This window comes from Taurulus bubalis (genome assembly GCF_910589615.1).
Source record: "Taurulus bubalis genome assembly, chromosome: 3".
Classification (NCBI taxonomy): Eukaryota; Metazoa; Chordata; class Actinopteri; order Perciformes; family Cottidae; genus Taurulus; species Taurulus bubalis.
In genome coordinates, this window is record NC_136591.1 from 6544461 (window position 1) to 6561569 (window position 17109).

A 17109-nucleotide genomic window follows, 5' to 3' on the forward strand; every position below is an offset into this window, starting at 1 on the left:
ACTGACATTATTCACCAACGGCTACCGGTCAGACCAGACCAAGTAAGGAAGCAGCAAAAGTGCACTGTATTGCTCGTGAATTTTACTTTTAAGAGAATAATTGATGTCCTTGTTTATTTTTACATTTTTACATAGTCCCCCACCATGAAGTTAAGTTTCAGTGCCTGTCCAGATATTAGAAGTTTCCTTCAAATTATGCAATATTTGGGGTCACTTTCCTTATGTACCCAAAATTCGCCAATACGTCTGTCCTCTATCGGATTACTACTGTAGAGCCATGCATTTGCAAACTGATAACATTTAACAAATTGGCTATTGTTTGTAGAGTCAGAAAAATAAATGGATTATTGCCTGCAATGTTAGTGATTGGTTTGTGAACAATCAGCACCACTCCAACCCCATTTAACAGCGCTAATGACTCTACAAGCTAAGACAGCACTACCGAGAAATCGTTTATAAGTCCAGAGATAAGACACTCTGCATTCGGCTTTCACACATGGATGGATGGACGGAGATGTGGCGGTGTCAGAAGCCTCCGCTTGTGTTTCAGAGAGCAGTTAACTCAAAAACAAAGTTGTGTTTATCCAACGCCAAACCAAGCAGACGTAAAAAGATCACAGCACCTGAAGGCCAGCGTTTCAAGCAAACATCCCTTCAGAGTCAACATCCGAGAGAAGAAAAAAAGAACATCAATAATGCAGCGAAAGAGGTATTGGCATGGAGAGAGGAGTGCAAAGATCTAACTGTTAGTTTGTGCTTTTACTTCATGATGAATCAGATATTTTCCGTGAGAGGACAGCCTATTCTGTCCATTTGAGGACAACTAAGACTGTGTGTGTGTGTGTGTGTGTGTGTGTGTGCCCTCACACACACAGTCTTATTAAAAGCTTTGTTTATATTTGCGCGAGCCTCCACAGACAACGCACATCGGCGTTTATGCCTCGAAACACCAGAGGGTGTACAAACTAATTAAACCGTGAAGACGCACGAAGACAGCGAATGTTTCCGCCATAATGCCCGAAACGAACCTCCACAATGCTGAGGAGGGGAACTGTAAATGCATCTCATATTCATGGGCTACTTATTTGCCTTCATCCAAGCCCTGTAAAGAAACAAGTCAAGTATTAGATGCACTATAAAGAAACAGAGGTTGCATTTCCTTGAATAATATGCAACAAAATCCTCAGGCACGTTAAGAGTGCTTTTATTAGAAGAAGAAGACAAAACTCAGAATGCTGAGTGATCACCTGGTGTCACAGACCACTTGAGAAGCCTTCGCACTCGACTTGCGAGCAGCGATGACGTCATCGCCTGTGTAAACCCGGCTTCAAGAGGCCGAGCTCTGAGCTGATTTCTATCAACGAGCATGATGATCTCGACGGAAAAAGCTGGAGAAGGCATTGTCTTTCATGACTGTCTGTCTGCGATTTACATAGCCAATGAGCATGAAGTTCATGAAAATATACCTAATTTTGGATTTCACAAAGTCACCGTGCCATCTGCTTTTGTGTTCTGCAACAAACACACACACACACACACACACACACACAAACAACCCCCCTCCTCTTCCTCGCACCCCCTGTCGCTTGTGACTCCAAAGTTTCCACTGTATTCGTCTCATGAATATGCTAATTGCACAATCCTCTGCCAACTTTGTGTGATGTTTCTGAAGGAACAGATATAGTAAAAAACGAAGTGTCTACAACTGTCTGTTAAAAGAAAAAGGATGTGATAAGCATAGGAGACGAGGATGTCAGTTTCGCTCTATTCACCCTTGCGCTGCCTCGCTGTATGGCTCTTTCTGACTTTTTCTTTGTTTTTTCTGTCTCCATCGGCTTTCAAACTGCAAAGCGACAAACATCTCGTTGCTTACTGTGGCATTTAAAAAAAATACTTCTCTTCTGACCCGACTTTGCTGAGAGAGAACAAAATTATTACAGCAGCCGAAGAATCTTAATCTTTATCTGAAACTGTGCAGGTAGCGGTTATGCATGCGAGTGTGTGTGAGTGCGTTTGGTCGAGAGAGAGAGAGAGAGAGAGAGAGAGAGAGAGAGAGAGAGAGACTAACTCTGGTATTTAAAGTCATTACCAATCCAATCTTTCTGACAGGACGGACCGTTGTCTTGGCGACGGGAGAGATCGTAACTTCACTTCCGTTCCAAATGGTTTGCCAGAAAATGTCATGTCCATCATTTCCCACCATGGGATGGTTAAGTATTTCTTTTGTGAAATATTGCCTTTCTAACTAACTGAAAACCTCAGACAATAATATTCTTAAAAGAACCACACATAATTTCACAAATTAAGTCAATTGCTGTCATAAATTGCTTGAAAACTGTAATCTGATTGATTATCGAGGCATTTTGGCACTTTTTTTCCCCATGATAGTGTGAGATTGTGAACAACAAATAAATTATAGACTTCAACGCTCACGTGGGCAATGACAGAGAAACCTGGCGGGGCGTGATTGGGAGGAACGGCTTGCCCGATCTGAACCCGAATGGTGTTTTGTTGTTGGACTTCTGTGCTAGCCACAGTTTGTCTATAACGAACACCATGTTCGAGCATAAGATGGCTCATAAGTCTACCCGGTACCAGAACACCTTAGGCCGGAGATCAATGATCGACTTTGTAGTCGTATCATCTGATCTGCGGCCGTATGTCTTGGACACTCGGGTGAAGAGAGGAGCAGAGCTGTCAACTGATCACCACCTGGTGGTGAGTTGGATCAGATGGCGGGGGAGTCGGCTAGAAAGACCTGGCAAGCCCAAACGTGTAGTGAGGGTGAACTGGGAACGTCTGGCGGAGGATCCTGTCCGGGAGGTCTTCAACTACCACCTCCGGAAGAACTTCTCACAAATCCCGAGGGAGGCTGGGGACATGGAACCCAAGTGGACCATGTTCAAAGCCTCTATTGTGGACGTGGCTGCTCGGAGCTGTGGCCGGAAGGTCATCGGTGCCTGTCGTGGCGGCAACCCGAGAACCCGGTGGTGGACACCGGGGGTGAGGGAAGCCGTCAAACTGAAGAAGGAGGTCTTTCGGGCCTGGCTGGTCCAGGGGTCTCCTGAAGCAGCTGACGGGTACCGGCAGGCCAGAAGGGCTGCAGCTGCGCCGGAAAACTTTGGGGTGGTTTCTCCCATATCCCTGGCAGAGGTCGCTAAGGTAGTCAAAAAGCTCCTTGGTGGCAAGGCGCCAGGGGTGGACGAGATCCGCCCTGAGATGCTGAAAGCGCTGGACATTGTTGGGCTGTCTTGGTTGACACGCCTTTTCAGTGTCGCATGGGGGTCGGGAACAGTGCCCATGGACTGGCAGACCGGGGTGGTGGTTCCCATCTTCAAGAAGGGGGACCGGAGAGTGTGCTCAAACTATCGTGGCATCACACTGCTCAGCCTCCCGGGAAAAGCTTATGCCAGGGTGCTGGAAAGGAGGCTCCGACCGCTTGTCGAACCTCAGATTCAAGACGAGCAGTGCGGATTCCGTCCCGGTCGTGGAACAGTGGACCAGCTCTTTACCCTTGGAAGACTACTGGAGGGGTCCTGGGAGTTTGCCCAACCAGTCTACATGTGCTTTGTGGACTTGGAGAAGGCTTTCGACCGGGTCCCTCGGGGGTTTTTGTGGGGGTTGCTGCGGGAGTATGGGGTGGCGGACCCGTTGGCACGGGCTATCCGGTCTCTGTACGCCTGCAGTAGGAGCTGTGTCCGTATCCTCAGTAATAAGTCAGACACGTTCCCGGTGGGTGCTGGCCTCCGCCAGGGCTGCCCTTTATCACCGGTCCTGTTCGTGACCTTCATGGACAGGATATCTAGGCGCAGCCAGGGGGCGGAGAGGATCCGGTTCGGGAGTCTCGGGATCGCCTCTCTGCTGTTCGCGGATGATGTGGTCCTGTTTGCCTCCTCGGACTGTGACCTCCAGCATTCACTGGGGCGTTTTGCAGCCGAGTGTGAAGCGGCAGGGATGAGATTTAGCGCCTCCAAATCTGAGGCCATGGTGCTCTGCCGGAAACCGGTGGATTGCTCCCTCCAGGTGGGGACAAACTACCTACCCCAAGCGAAGGAGTTCAAGTATCTCGGGGTCTTGTTCACGAGTGAGGGTAAGGTGGAGCGGGAGATCGACAGACGGATCGGTGCGGCTGCAGCTGTAAAACAGGCGCTGTACCGGTCCGTCCTGGTGAAGAGGGAGCTGAGCCGGAAGGCGAAGCTCTCCATTTACTGGTCGGTCCAACCCTCACCTATGGTCACGAACTCTGGGTCGTGACCGAAAGAACGAGATCTCGGATACAAGCGGCCGAAATGAGCTTCCTCCGCAGGGTGGCCGGGCTCACCCTTAGAGATAGGGTAAGGAGCTTGGACATCAGGGGGGAGCTTGGAGTCCAGTCGCTGCTCCTTCGTGTCGAAAGGAGTCAGCTGAGGTGGTTCGGGCATCTAGTCAGGATGCCTCCTGGACGCCTCCCATTAGAGGTTTTACAGGCACGCCCAACTGGTAGGAGACCCCGGGGAAGACCAAGGACACGCTGGAGGGATTATATCTCCCGGCTGGCCTTGGAACGCCTCGGGATCCCCCAGAATGAGCTGGAAAGTGTTGCGGGTGAGAGGGAAGCCTGGGTCGGCCTGCTGAACCTGCTGCCACCGCGACCCGACCCCGAATAAGCGGCTGATAATGGATGGATGGATGGAAATAAATTATACCTGTTAGGCACAAAGTGCTTATTGTTTTGTTTTTCTATTTAATTTTACATCAGATGGAATGCGAGACACTTTTGTACAGATGAATGGACTTAGACATCCATGGTCCCCAGAAGATTTTCCTATCGCGCCTCCAAACGCTTCATATTTGTGTTTTTGAGTAAAACGTCTTGACCTCTATCAAATGTATTACTATGCAATCTTGGGTAGATGTGGGTTTATAAAGGTAAAAATGTAAGAGGACCCAAGATGAATAACATCAAAAGGAAAGCAGTAAAAATATTTAGCTGTTCAATAAAATGGTGTTTCTTTTTCATTTCTCTTGTATATTACTGGATAACGTTGCCTTGGAAAAACCATTGAAATAAAACAAAGATTAAAAAAACATGAGGTCACAAAAAGCATTTCTTTGTCTCGATTGTCCTAAAACATCAGAATTATTAATAGATTTAATTTTCACGTTGGCACAAGCAGCATTTGGATCCTTTCTCCTTGAAATGTCGGACTTTCCGACATTTTTTAATTTCCTCTCAACTCCAAGGACAAAAGTCATGAAAAAAATCCCATCGTGGATCCAGGAGGCAAATTGCTCCAGGACCCCGGGACCCCAGGACCCCTCATCGCTCAACCAACCGGTTTCTGAGGAGTTGTCTTAATATTGGTCGGCACACCCAAAAGAACAGATGGCCACATAGGGCTGAGGAGACGGAAGGAGAGGGATTAGAGGGGGCCAAAAGGTGCAGAGCTACTACATATGTTTGACAAATGTAATTTCAGATACAGTTATCTCTTTTGGGTTTGAATTGTGAACGACTATGAAGGATTTGGAAGACTGATGGGAGGACAGAAGAGGTGATGATGACAGGAAAAGGCCTGAAAGTGAAAGAATATCTCAAACCAGATATGCCCAAAGATAGAAAGCGTGTAGTCATTTCAGTACAATAATGACTTCAGTGTAAATGTGGAATAGCTGCAGTGAGTTTCACTCAATTTGAATGTAACTATTATTCATCTATTTGGGGATTTGTTGCAGAAGTTGCTTCCTCACGCAGCATTGAATGCCTTTGGGTCCCTGTAAGATATTCCACCAGGAAACCGGCTTTATCAAATAAAAACTGCACGTCGCCGAATTGCACGCATCCTTCTTCCTTCTTTGTTTGTAGTGCAGAATTTCCTTAGCGGGTGGGATACCACGATCTTCTACACAAGCAGACGTGCAATGGGGGGAACAATAGTGCTTGATTTACAATCAAGCAGCTGCGTCCATTGCCAGCTGTTCCACACACACAGCAATGGCACCGCGGCCCAGCCGCTCGCCGCAGGAGTCTGCAACCAGCCGCCAGAGACGACGCTAGCGGAAGCCAACCGTGGTATGTGCCTCCACCAGCTAAATTGGGCCAATTAGCTTGTACGCCAACAGTGCTCCCTGCATAGCTTTTTTTTTTTTTTTTTGAGGAAATGTGGAACTCCTCTCTCAGTGACGTAATTGGTAAAATTCGCTAAATGCTCCAAGTATGCAAGATGAACAGGTTGATTAAACTCATCAAGTCATCAATGTGGCAATTTAACAGTCTTATTGTGCACTGGCTGAATGGCCCCAATTACAGAATTACATATTTACTCAAAAAGTTAAGACTCGGATTGTGTCTCCAACTGCACTGCTGCAGATTCGCCCAATGTCCTCGCTAAACTTTTTTATCGACATTGCACAAACACCCATTTCAGTATGCATCGAAAAAAAGCAGGCCTCTCTCACTTCCAGTGAATCACCCTCATCCCTCGCTCCCTCCCTGCCTCCCTCCCTCTCCCACCTCTTCCCCCTTCCGCCAATCTTCTGCCTATCTCGCCATCAGACTAAAATATCTGTGATGAAGACATCTGCTGGACAGCTTGTCAGGGGAGCTGGAAATGGAAATCGAGAAACTGAAGGGATCTGAACGATCCGCCTGTGCCAGAATTACAGCCCACTTCATTACAGGGAGGAATGGACAGATATGGCATAAGATAAAGAAAAAAAACACTATCTGCCATGTATTTCTGGCATAAAAAAACTGCACTACTGACTCATTCAGGCAAGCAGAGGCACAGCAATACGAGCACTCCAAGAAGCATATTAGATGAAGACTAATTGTTTAAACAGCCTCCATGTACTCCTCATAAAATATAAAAAATAGCATCACAAAAAATGTGACTGCTTATGAATTCCAATCATTAAACATCCTTTGACAGCTTTTTTTTTTTTTTTTTTTGCAGAAACCATAAATAATATTTGGTTTATTATCCCAAAAACTTGACTCCAGCTTTGTAAGTAATTGAATGTTAATATGCGGTCGGATGTGTGTGCTCAATAAAACTGTTGACATAATTCTACTTTTCCACACCACCTATTCCTAATCCTCTCCTCTCTCTGGCAGTCTTGAGTTACTGCTACAGGCAAAAAGCAGACTGATGAGGAGAAGACAAAACTAATCAGAAATTAGGGGCGGTCTTTCCCTGCTGCCACTCACCATTTCAGATCCTAACTGCCTCGTGTCTCTCTCGTCTCCCAGGACTCTCACGGGATCCCCCCCCACACACACACACACACACACACACACACACACACACACAAACACACAAACATGTACACACTCACTTCTCTACGTGTTTAGGTCGGCAACTTCCTTCACACCAAGAACCAACTGCGGTAACCTAATATGGAGCTCAAATGAACAGCTAATAAAGTGGAGAATAAACCAGTTCAACCTAGATTTCAGCACAAATATAACAAGAGGGAATATTGTTTATTTTCTAATCCTAATCTATATTCCCAGCAGCATCGAGGCTGAACACGGTGTTTTGCCAAACGCTAAGTAGCACAGTATTTTATTTCATTATGGTGGACTGGCACAATGATCCCCCTCACGTACCTCTGTCAAGGCCATTACCAAAATTGCTTGCCAAATTAATTCATGTCGCACTCTCAATTTAGCTCCCGTCAGTGGAGGCATGAAAGCCTCCATTGGAGTTGTCTCCAGACAAAAAAAAAGTTTAAGATGCTGTGGGTAGAGTGCTTTTATTAAGCCCCCGGCTACAAACTATGAATTATTAAGAACATGGGTGTATCTATAGACCATCTTACCATTAGCCGGGGAGCAAAAGGCATCCTGGAGTACGCTCAAAAATACCTCATCCCTCCACGGTCACAAAGTCCTGACAGCGCTCCCTCATGATTGAAGAAGCTAAAAACGCATTGAGGTTTAAACCCAGCTCCATCTGAATTTTTTAACAGCTGCAGCTGCAGTTAAAGCCCCATTAAAGCACAACAGCCAAACTTCTTCATAATAGATGACATAACAGGGTGTTTATCGGCCGAAATATTACAGGCACTTATCAGGAGGGTAAAACTTTGGGACGGTGCGGCGTCTTTAAGTGGTACAAAATGCACAGCAGAGACTAAAATGGACCTCTACAACATGTGCATCTGTCGTCTGAGTAGAAAGAGCCTTCGCTCGAGATGAATCACACCAATTGTTTTTTTATAAATACAGCCAATAGTGTTCTTTTTCTGTTCTTACTTTAACATGAGGAAGCACCCAGGAAGGATAAATGCTTGATTCAGGCAGCCGTTTTTGGCAACAAAAAGCAAACTTTCTCATCTAACAGCTAAACAGTAGACCAAAATATGTTTCATAAAACATTTGAGGCGAGAAATAGGCAATACGGTTACACGATCTTGAATCACATTTGATCAGCACTGCTTAGTTTGACAGTTTGATCGGAATTCACAAGCAGTAATTGTCAGCGGCCCGAGAGCCTCGCCGGCTCAGATTGTGGTTTTTTTTCTCCCACATTATCTGCCTCATGTCAGTATATAGTCACAGTTTGAGGAAATATAACACAAGATTATTTTTAGTGGTCAAGATAATCTGTCAAACAGGCTCATTTGAAACCTCTCTGATTATCCAACCAATCAGATTTAGTGAGGTTGCCATGTTTCCCTGGTTTCAGCAATTTCTTTGGCAAGTGCAATATTGTCATAACCAACATAAATGATGGCCGACCATTATGGAATTAGGACCCAAATTGCCATACATGTGAATTATCCTTCAACAAATGAAATGGAAATGAATTCCACCTCTACATATAATGAGAATTTCAATAGACACTGGTGAGAATTTTCTCCTATCTCCTCTAAGGGGCAATTTCCCAGACCTCAGCCCTGTTCATTAGCCAGCATGTACAACCACCAATGAGAGCAGAGTGTGTGTGTGTGTGTGTGTGTGGGTTGACGGAAATGGAGATGGATGTCTCGCCCAAGACGTAGGAGATTCAGCTCATCCAAGTGGTAGGTAGCTGCAAGCTGTCAGTCCCACCCGGAAACCTTTCTTCCCCCATTCCTCCTCCATCCCACGCCTCCACCTTCCCAATAACCCCCTTCCCGAGGGGCAGCATCCAGAGCCGGCTCCTTCTCCTAATTACCCATGGGCCCGGGAAACGCTCCAGCTGTTTGGAGAAGTGGGACCACTGCGGAGCAGGAGGTGCAGCAGCAGCTGAGGAGTTTGAGTGTGAAATGGAGCCTGATTAAAAGTTTTAAACTGCTTTGGAAGACAGAACAAGGAGCTTTGGAGGGGGAGGGTGGGGTAGCATCTCTCAGGTGGATTTCGAGAGGACATGAACTGAACTCTTTAATTTATTTGTCTTAATTTTTTAACCGGGCCTTAATTTGCCCCGTAGCATCCAGAGCCGGGTCGTCTGAGAAGATCTTTCCATCTGACACGTACTCCCAGCGGGCCGATGCAGAACGCATTTGAAAGACGGATTCATTGATCGTTTTGACTGCACTGTTTGGTGTAAGGATTAAACGATTGGCAGTTTGACAAGCGACAGACTGACACTGATTGATCGCTCGGCGCTTAACTGCAGTGGATCTCTGACAAACACGCAGTTTAAATTGCTTGCAAATGGATTGACGGATAGATTGGCCTTGCAAAAAAAAAGAAAAAAAAAAAGAAAAAACGGTTTCCATGCTCACCGTCTCTGCCGCGGCGGTCCAGCGTCGTCTTGGCCGGCCCAGTGGAGATGTAGAGGAAGCCATCCATGAAGATGGAAACGTCAGACAGGGAGGTGCTCTCCGACCACTGCTCGAGTCTCGGGAAATCTACAATGAGGGGGAGGGGGGGGGGCACAGTAGATGAGCAGGGAAATGGTTTTCCCCAATTAATGTACTGGTGGCAGTGGCAGCATTGCAATGTTTCACCAACTCACCTCCACCTGCAGCGGTAACATTCAAGTTGTAATTTTGGATCATTTTTTACTACTATTACTACGTACTTGACCCCGGACTGAATCCGAGGATAGCGGTTAATGAAAACTGCATTTATGATTTGGACCATTTATAAAAAACTGCAGGGTTAAATGGTCGTTTATGGGTTGAGGAAATACTTATACTTTTTAATAGAAATGAAACTCATCTTTTAAAACCCCCATTTAATTATATGTGGTCACAAACCTGAAAAATTACAATACTATAAAATGTGTTTTTCACAGGACTGCGAAAATATGGCAAATATATATGACTACAAGTTAATGAAGGCTATGTTGTAGTCAGGGGTGATTGAATATACTGATATTACAATATTATTTTCCTCCCAATATATATCACAGTATGGTAAACTTACTAAGCACGTCAAATAATTATTTAAATATTCTCAAATACAAAATCTCTTATTTTTTGTTGGTCAGAATAATTCATTTGGAAAACAAAATGTTGTATTTGTATCACGGCAATACGATTCCCCAATTAATAATGAGTTATCAGCTACTGTATGGCAGTAAATATGTTAATTCAAGTATGCAGTCCCACAGTGCACTTTGTGGGACACATTATTGTTCCTGTACGACTGCAGAAACAACATATATTATCTATATATTATGTGTCTAGTTGTATCGAGATAGCAATAATGCCAGATGGGATTTATTTTTAGAGTTCACAATTATAAAACCAAACACCATAAATGAAACGCAGTGTTGTGTTTTTACCCACAAAGAGCATAACACATGATTACACAAACAAGTTTATAACAAGGTCACTTGGTCATTCAAAGATAATGTACGAGAGCATTTCAAGGCACACGCCTACAAGCTGTATGTTGCTTCCCCTCTACATCTTTGTCCATTTAAATTAGAAGCCTTCCTCCCTCATTCCTCTCCCTTTCTGCTAAACTCCCTCATCTCATCTGTTCTCGCTAGCTTTAAGAGCTCCCCACATTCAACCTTATCGTTCTCAAATTCAATTAGCTTCAATTCTGGGGTTCAATTTTCTGCCAGAGCCTTGGCAATATCTTACAGATTGTATCTTCACTACCTCCAGCTCTCTCATCAAGCAAGGTAAAAGAACTATAATTGAAACCACTTTTAATTGAAGCGACATTTCCACCCTTTTCTGTCAAGACAGCTTACTCTGAACATGTTGAGGAGTGTGTATTGTGTCAAATGAATTAACAGTCTCAATGTGCACGTTAATACTATAATATAATAAGTATAGTAAATATTATGAATTCAATAACATACTATTGTGAAAAATGAAATAAAATGGATGTCATATAAATATATATATATATATCACATGTAAGAACCTTAATTAAGTGGATTGGACATAAAGGTAAAGCACAAGTGTATCTATACAAATGTGTCTTTTAGATTTTGCCATGTTCTCTATCCTGTAACTATCTCTGGCGGAGGGCAGTGTGGGTCATGGTTCCACTCTTTTTTCCTTTTTTTTTAATGAAATGAAATACATTTTTGATTAAATGATCTTATTACTTTGAGTTGAGAATTTTGATAACAAAATTTCTCTTTTCTTTGGCGGAGATAGCCAATCAGCCCACATCATACCTGTATATAACCAGATGAGTCATCGGAAATATTTTCACGTCGAAAGAAAAGAGAGGGATTTTATATACAAATACATACTTTTAATGATATCGTCAATCTACATGTTGGCACCATATCTGGCATTATGGAGGCATTTGTATTCACTGCAACAGAGGATATAGAGCCGTGTCATGAGGAGCAGGGTGACATAAAGCCTGGGTGACATTAGGGAGCAACATCTGTAAACTGGCTGTGAATCTAACGCGGACAATGTGTTTGCCAACAGCAGCATCATAAATACATGGAATCTGACAGAATTTAATCAGCAAACTGCAGGGAAGAGAATCTAACACACACAGAGAGAGAGACATGTTTCCAACCACTCAGGTTGAGAGAATGTAAATAAGCCGGTGGCTTGATGCTGTATCAGTTGTAACAAGGCTCTCTCACTGTGAGCCTTCTAAACAGTCCCTCTGGGCCCCTAAAGCTGGACTCTGTTAAGATGGGACTGTGATGTCTGTGGGGGCGGCGGTTGAGAAGTCTGGCCCGTGCTGATTGGCTTAGTCTCCAGCGAAGGGATGTGACATGACAGAGTGCTCAATTAGCCATCTGGTCGCCCACGGCAACGGTCACAAAGTGGTCCCCGACAAGCGGTGGACAGTGGGGTAATCAGTGCCATTCGCTCTGCACACATGTGCGCACACACACAGTAAATGATAACACAAATGGCTAACATATGCAAGGCAAGCAGACAAAATGTACAAGTCAGCTGAAGATAATCCACATGGTGACAGACATAAGACTCATTTATTCATTGAGCTCTTTAGCCGGAGGCCACACACAAACGCTACTTCTTTTTTTTTCCCGCCAAAAAGCACACACTTAAAGCCATCCACCAGGGGAAACCCCTCCGTTATAAAGACCAGCTGCCTGTGACCCCCCGAGGCCTCTAATATCCCAGTGTACAATTTGTGTTTCGGTTAAAAACATGCACGTCAACAAGCACTGAAGAACGTGTCAGAGCATTGCGATGCTCCCAACAACAGCGTGGAATGGAGACCCAAGATAAAACGGGGCATCTGATGTAGTGTCGGTGTCCATGTGTGTGTAAGTGCGTCCCTGTGTGTGTGTGTGTGTTCATCGTTTTATTATCCACACAAGAAAGCCTGCTGGATACATTTTTAATGTGCCGCGAGATTCAGAGATTCGAGGCGTCAGGGATGCTTGGGTGGCAACAATAAAACTCCTTTGCCTCCAAATCCGTGGTGTGTCATTTAAGAAGAAGAAGCGGAATGATGTCAACAGTGAGAGGCATTGCTGGTTTAGCCGGGTTTTTCAGTGCAATGTCCTCCGGGGGGGAGGGAGGGAAGAGCTGCCATAAAACACAATTTACATGTTTACATTGCTCTGTTTCCAGTGAAGACATTAGCTGATGCTCTGGTCCAGAGATTTACAGGCTGCAAGACACCGCAAGTCGTTTCGTGAAGCAATCAGATCGCAACCTTAAAGGTATTATTTGTAGATTAGTTTTTTTCACGGTAAGCATCTTAGAAATTGTTATAACATTCTTGTTTTGTGTGGCACTGCTTTTCTTCCGGGAGGCACCAAACACTTGCTTTAAAGCTGCACTATTTCTTATTTTATATGTGAACAGTGAGTCAAATGAATAAGTTTACTGTGAAATGTGTCACTTATAAAAACACACAAAATAAAGTTGCACATCCAATTCACAGATTTCAAATGGCATGCGTCGACATATAAACTCTTTTACTGTCTAATAATAATAATGCATTTTTTTGTAACGCACTTTTCACTCAAAGAATCTCAGAGTGCCAAAGAGCCAATATATAGCAAAAAACAAAAAACAAAGTTAAAACAAATTATTATAAAAAAGAAATAGCTGACAATGATTTAACACAAAGTCAAAAACACCTTCCTGAATAGAAAGGTTTTTAGGCCAGTCTTAAAAGAGTCCAGTGTCTATATTACACATTCATTTCTTCATAGAAGCTTCGATGTGAAGCACGAATCTAATACGTGTTGACATCAGCTGACTGGACTTGGTAGCTGTGTAGCTGGCATAGAGGGACCCGGCATGTCTGAGTTCTCGTACAGAGGCCAAGTGGCACATGGAGCTCAGCTGGTAATGTTACCCACCTGCAGCATTTAGGAACCAATTACCACCGTGTCCTTCCAGTCAGACAGGGACCAACGGCACCAACACAGAGTGTTTGCATGTCCAAGGACCGAAACTTCTTTTCGGAGTTGACAAACTATTCGTCGGCCAAACCCGTCCTCTGGGTCGTCCATTAACGCCACAAACTTGGAAGTGACAGCGACACTGGCAACCCCATCAGTATCCGCGCCTGCTAAATTAGCCAGCAAGATGTTGGAAAAGGACACAACTTGGGTTTTACAATGCTCATTTTGTTGTTAAGAGAATTTACAACTAGAATTGCAGTCCATCAATTGATGGTTTTTGTCAAGAATGACTTTCAATTTAGTGCAAAAGCTTTACGGATACTCTGATGATAGTTAGGAGGGGTGGGGGGGGATAACTGCCCACTTACAGATTGGTTTCCTTGACCACGTTGACTGTGAGGTAGCATTCAAAAAGTGTTATCAACCCAGATCAAAGTACAGTCTCCACAGTTGTGGGTGTCTGGTGTCATATCCATCACTGTGTTCAAACTTGAAAGTGACAGGACACCGGCGACAGCAGTTAGACAGGAATTATGCCAAAATAGATTATTGTGAAACATGTTTGACGTTGGCAGTGTGTTGGTTTTATAATTTAGCTTAAACAGAATAAAAAAATCTTTTAATTTCAACCATGTATTGAATATCGATGGCCGAAGAGCAACACTTCCTATCTGAAAAAGAATCTCCTATCTTTTTTGAGAATACAAAAATAACTTGTTTTCTTGCAGAATGCCATTTGTTAAGTATAATACAATTTCAGTGCAGATAGGAGGTTTTCCCCCACCTTTCCTGGATCATTTTGCAGATAGGAGGTTTTGCACTTTGGCCATCGATATTTCAACTATTTTTCTATGTGGTTTATGAAGCTCCTCGAGTGAACAATATGGAAATACACTGGGCATGAAAATTGATGAAAGAACTTAAAAGATATACAATAAACCACCTCAGTGGAAGCATTCGACTATAAGGGAGAGATCCATCATTGAAGCGGCCCTTGGGAGTCCCTAAAATGCAAGCAGACACTACCTCGGAGAGCTGCCATTGGCTTTATTTGGGATCTGGGATGGGGATATGGAAATGAACATTGCTCCTGCAGTATCCCTGGGTGCTTTTGAGGGGAGCAGGTGTGGGCGGGACAACTAGGTCCGTGGAGGCCCTTCCTGCATGCACCCAGACGTATGCAGAGAGAGGGCGCTAATGAAGACGCAATGCTCTGCCATCAGAGGACGTCCTAATGCTGGAGCTACAAATGAGCCGCTGTGGAGGGAAGGGACGGCGAAGGGGTTCTGGGAGATGCAGGCTGACAGCTTTGTTTTCGTACACCATATCCAGGGGAAATGGAGAGTTTCTCTATTTTCATTTCTACAAATTGGGAGCACGATTCACACTGAGGAGACGCTGCTGCAATGTTTTCCTCACACGAAGAGACACTCCAATTCAGATTTTAGTCGCGAAGAGAGCACTGTTCAGTCTGCCGATTGTTTATTGCCATCTTATCTCAAGTCTCCCGCCGGGGGATAGTGAATTTGGTGAAGAACTATGTTTGCTGCCATTTCATTCAATATAGTTTCTGGTTTACAGCAGCATGTGGTGGTTGAGTGAAGGCCTGAAGTGCACCCTAGTTGTGGATGTGTGCTTTATGAGATAAAATAAAAAAGGGAGAAAACTAAGCACACAGACACCGCAGGTATGCACATATAATGCCATAGAAGCAGACATTGCTGCAAAGAAATAGGATACTTTCATCTGTCCGTATGTTACCTTGCGTGTGCGGAACTTCAACTGTAACCCAAGGCTAAGGTCTCTGAAACAACCCTGCACTCTGTTTTGTGCTTGATATCGGCTGCTATGCCGCTCCTTTTATTCTCTCTCCCCTCTATCTTTGCTATGTTCAACACCAAGCTATACAGCAGGGAGGGTGTCATATGGGTATTGGATTGTTCCCAGTCTCTGCCAGACAAAAAAGCTGAAAAAGTTAAATTTTTGTTTAATCTAAATTTTCACAAGTTTCTTTTTTCTCCCCCTGCAAACTCCGGGGGCCGTATGCACAAAAACAATGGAGACTCCACTTTCCACAGCTTTTGTGTGACGTGACAATGTGTCCGGCAGTAGGAAAATGTCAAATAGGGAATTTGGACAGGGTTTTTTGTGTGGAGCCTTAATCTTTTCAGCACACCATAACAGTCTGTTTTCACTGTAGTTTCACAAATTCTATTTATTTTACAACCAGCTTTTTAAGCCTGCTAGAAAGACGGCGGTGCACATATTGTCACATATAAAAGAAACAAAAAACACACGTTCGATCGCTCTATAAATTGGGTCAGTCAATACTCCACCGTGCCTCATGATATACTGTGGCAAAGAACTTCATGTCTGTGTGGCGTGATATAAAGTTTTAGCCTCTTCGGGGAACAGAACACTGCCCACCAAACAAGAATGATGATGATTGGCATTTGTTTCTAAACTTAATTGAATCAAGCTGTGGGCACCGAGCTTGTGAATGATCGGCATAGAGCGCCATCAGACCATTGATGACATTTCACTCCCAGACATGTCGTTTGACGTGATAGTGGCGTAGTTGGCGGCAGGAACGACTGCAGGCTGCTACTTAAGCTTGAATTACCCTGGGTAGCCAGGGGGCATTCCTTGAGATGCCGCTCAAATTTAGAGCTTTGTGTTATCTTCGCTTGTATCGGAAACTGGTAACGCTTCTGTTCCCGCTCTGTGTGCCGAGGATGTGTAGACGTGTTATTACTTCATTGAAAGTATAGGCGCAGCGTAACCCTCGGCTCCACCAGTTAAAACAAAAGGCTGTCTGTATGGAGACCAACTGTAAGTAACCCAGTGTGTTCTGGCTTTAGAAACTATTTGTCAATCAATGTTGTTGTTTTTGTTGCATGTTTTTTGCTTGCCTGAAGCTACATTGATCTGGTTTCCTGTTTTAAGACGATATGCTTTTATTTTGAAGGCGGCTGGCGAAGTTAAAAAGGAAGTCGGATTGTGCGCAGTTTAATGTCGAAAAGCTACTGTAAATACGGTCAATTTTGAATACAAATTAGAGACAGAAATGGCATCAGCACTCTGAAGAGGCACAAGGTTAGCTCAAGTAGTAATAAATGTAATAACTGTGTATGTTTTAAGGTAATTAGCGTACGTGTTGGCTCTATGTGTGTATGCTATTAATGCTAATGAGGAATAAGCTAACATAATTAGTGTTGTTGTGCCTTTGTACACAGCTCTTACGTTGGTTTTGGGAATTTATCAATACATTTGAAATCATCAGTCAAGTGCAGGACCATCTTTCAGAGGGGTACGCTACTGTTTAGCTTAGTTTGCAACTGATCAGAAGAGGCCCTCCTCCCTCTGCCAG

General features: G+C 44.2%; 1 protein-coding gene across 1 annotated transcript in view; it reads right to left on the minus strand.

Moving 5' to 3' along the window:
• The window catches only part of arap2 (ArfGAP with RhoGAP domain, ankyrin repeat and PH domain 2), a 105617-nt gene that overhangs the window by 33757 nt on the left and 54751 nt on the right, over positions 1-17109 (minus strand). The window contains exon 16 of the mRNA XM_079215211.1: positions 9697-9822. Within this exon, the coding sequence (XP_079071337.1) occupies positions 9697-9822 (126 nt within the window). The remainder of the gene's footprint in view (positions 1-9696; positions 9823-17109) is intronic.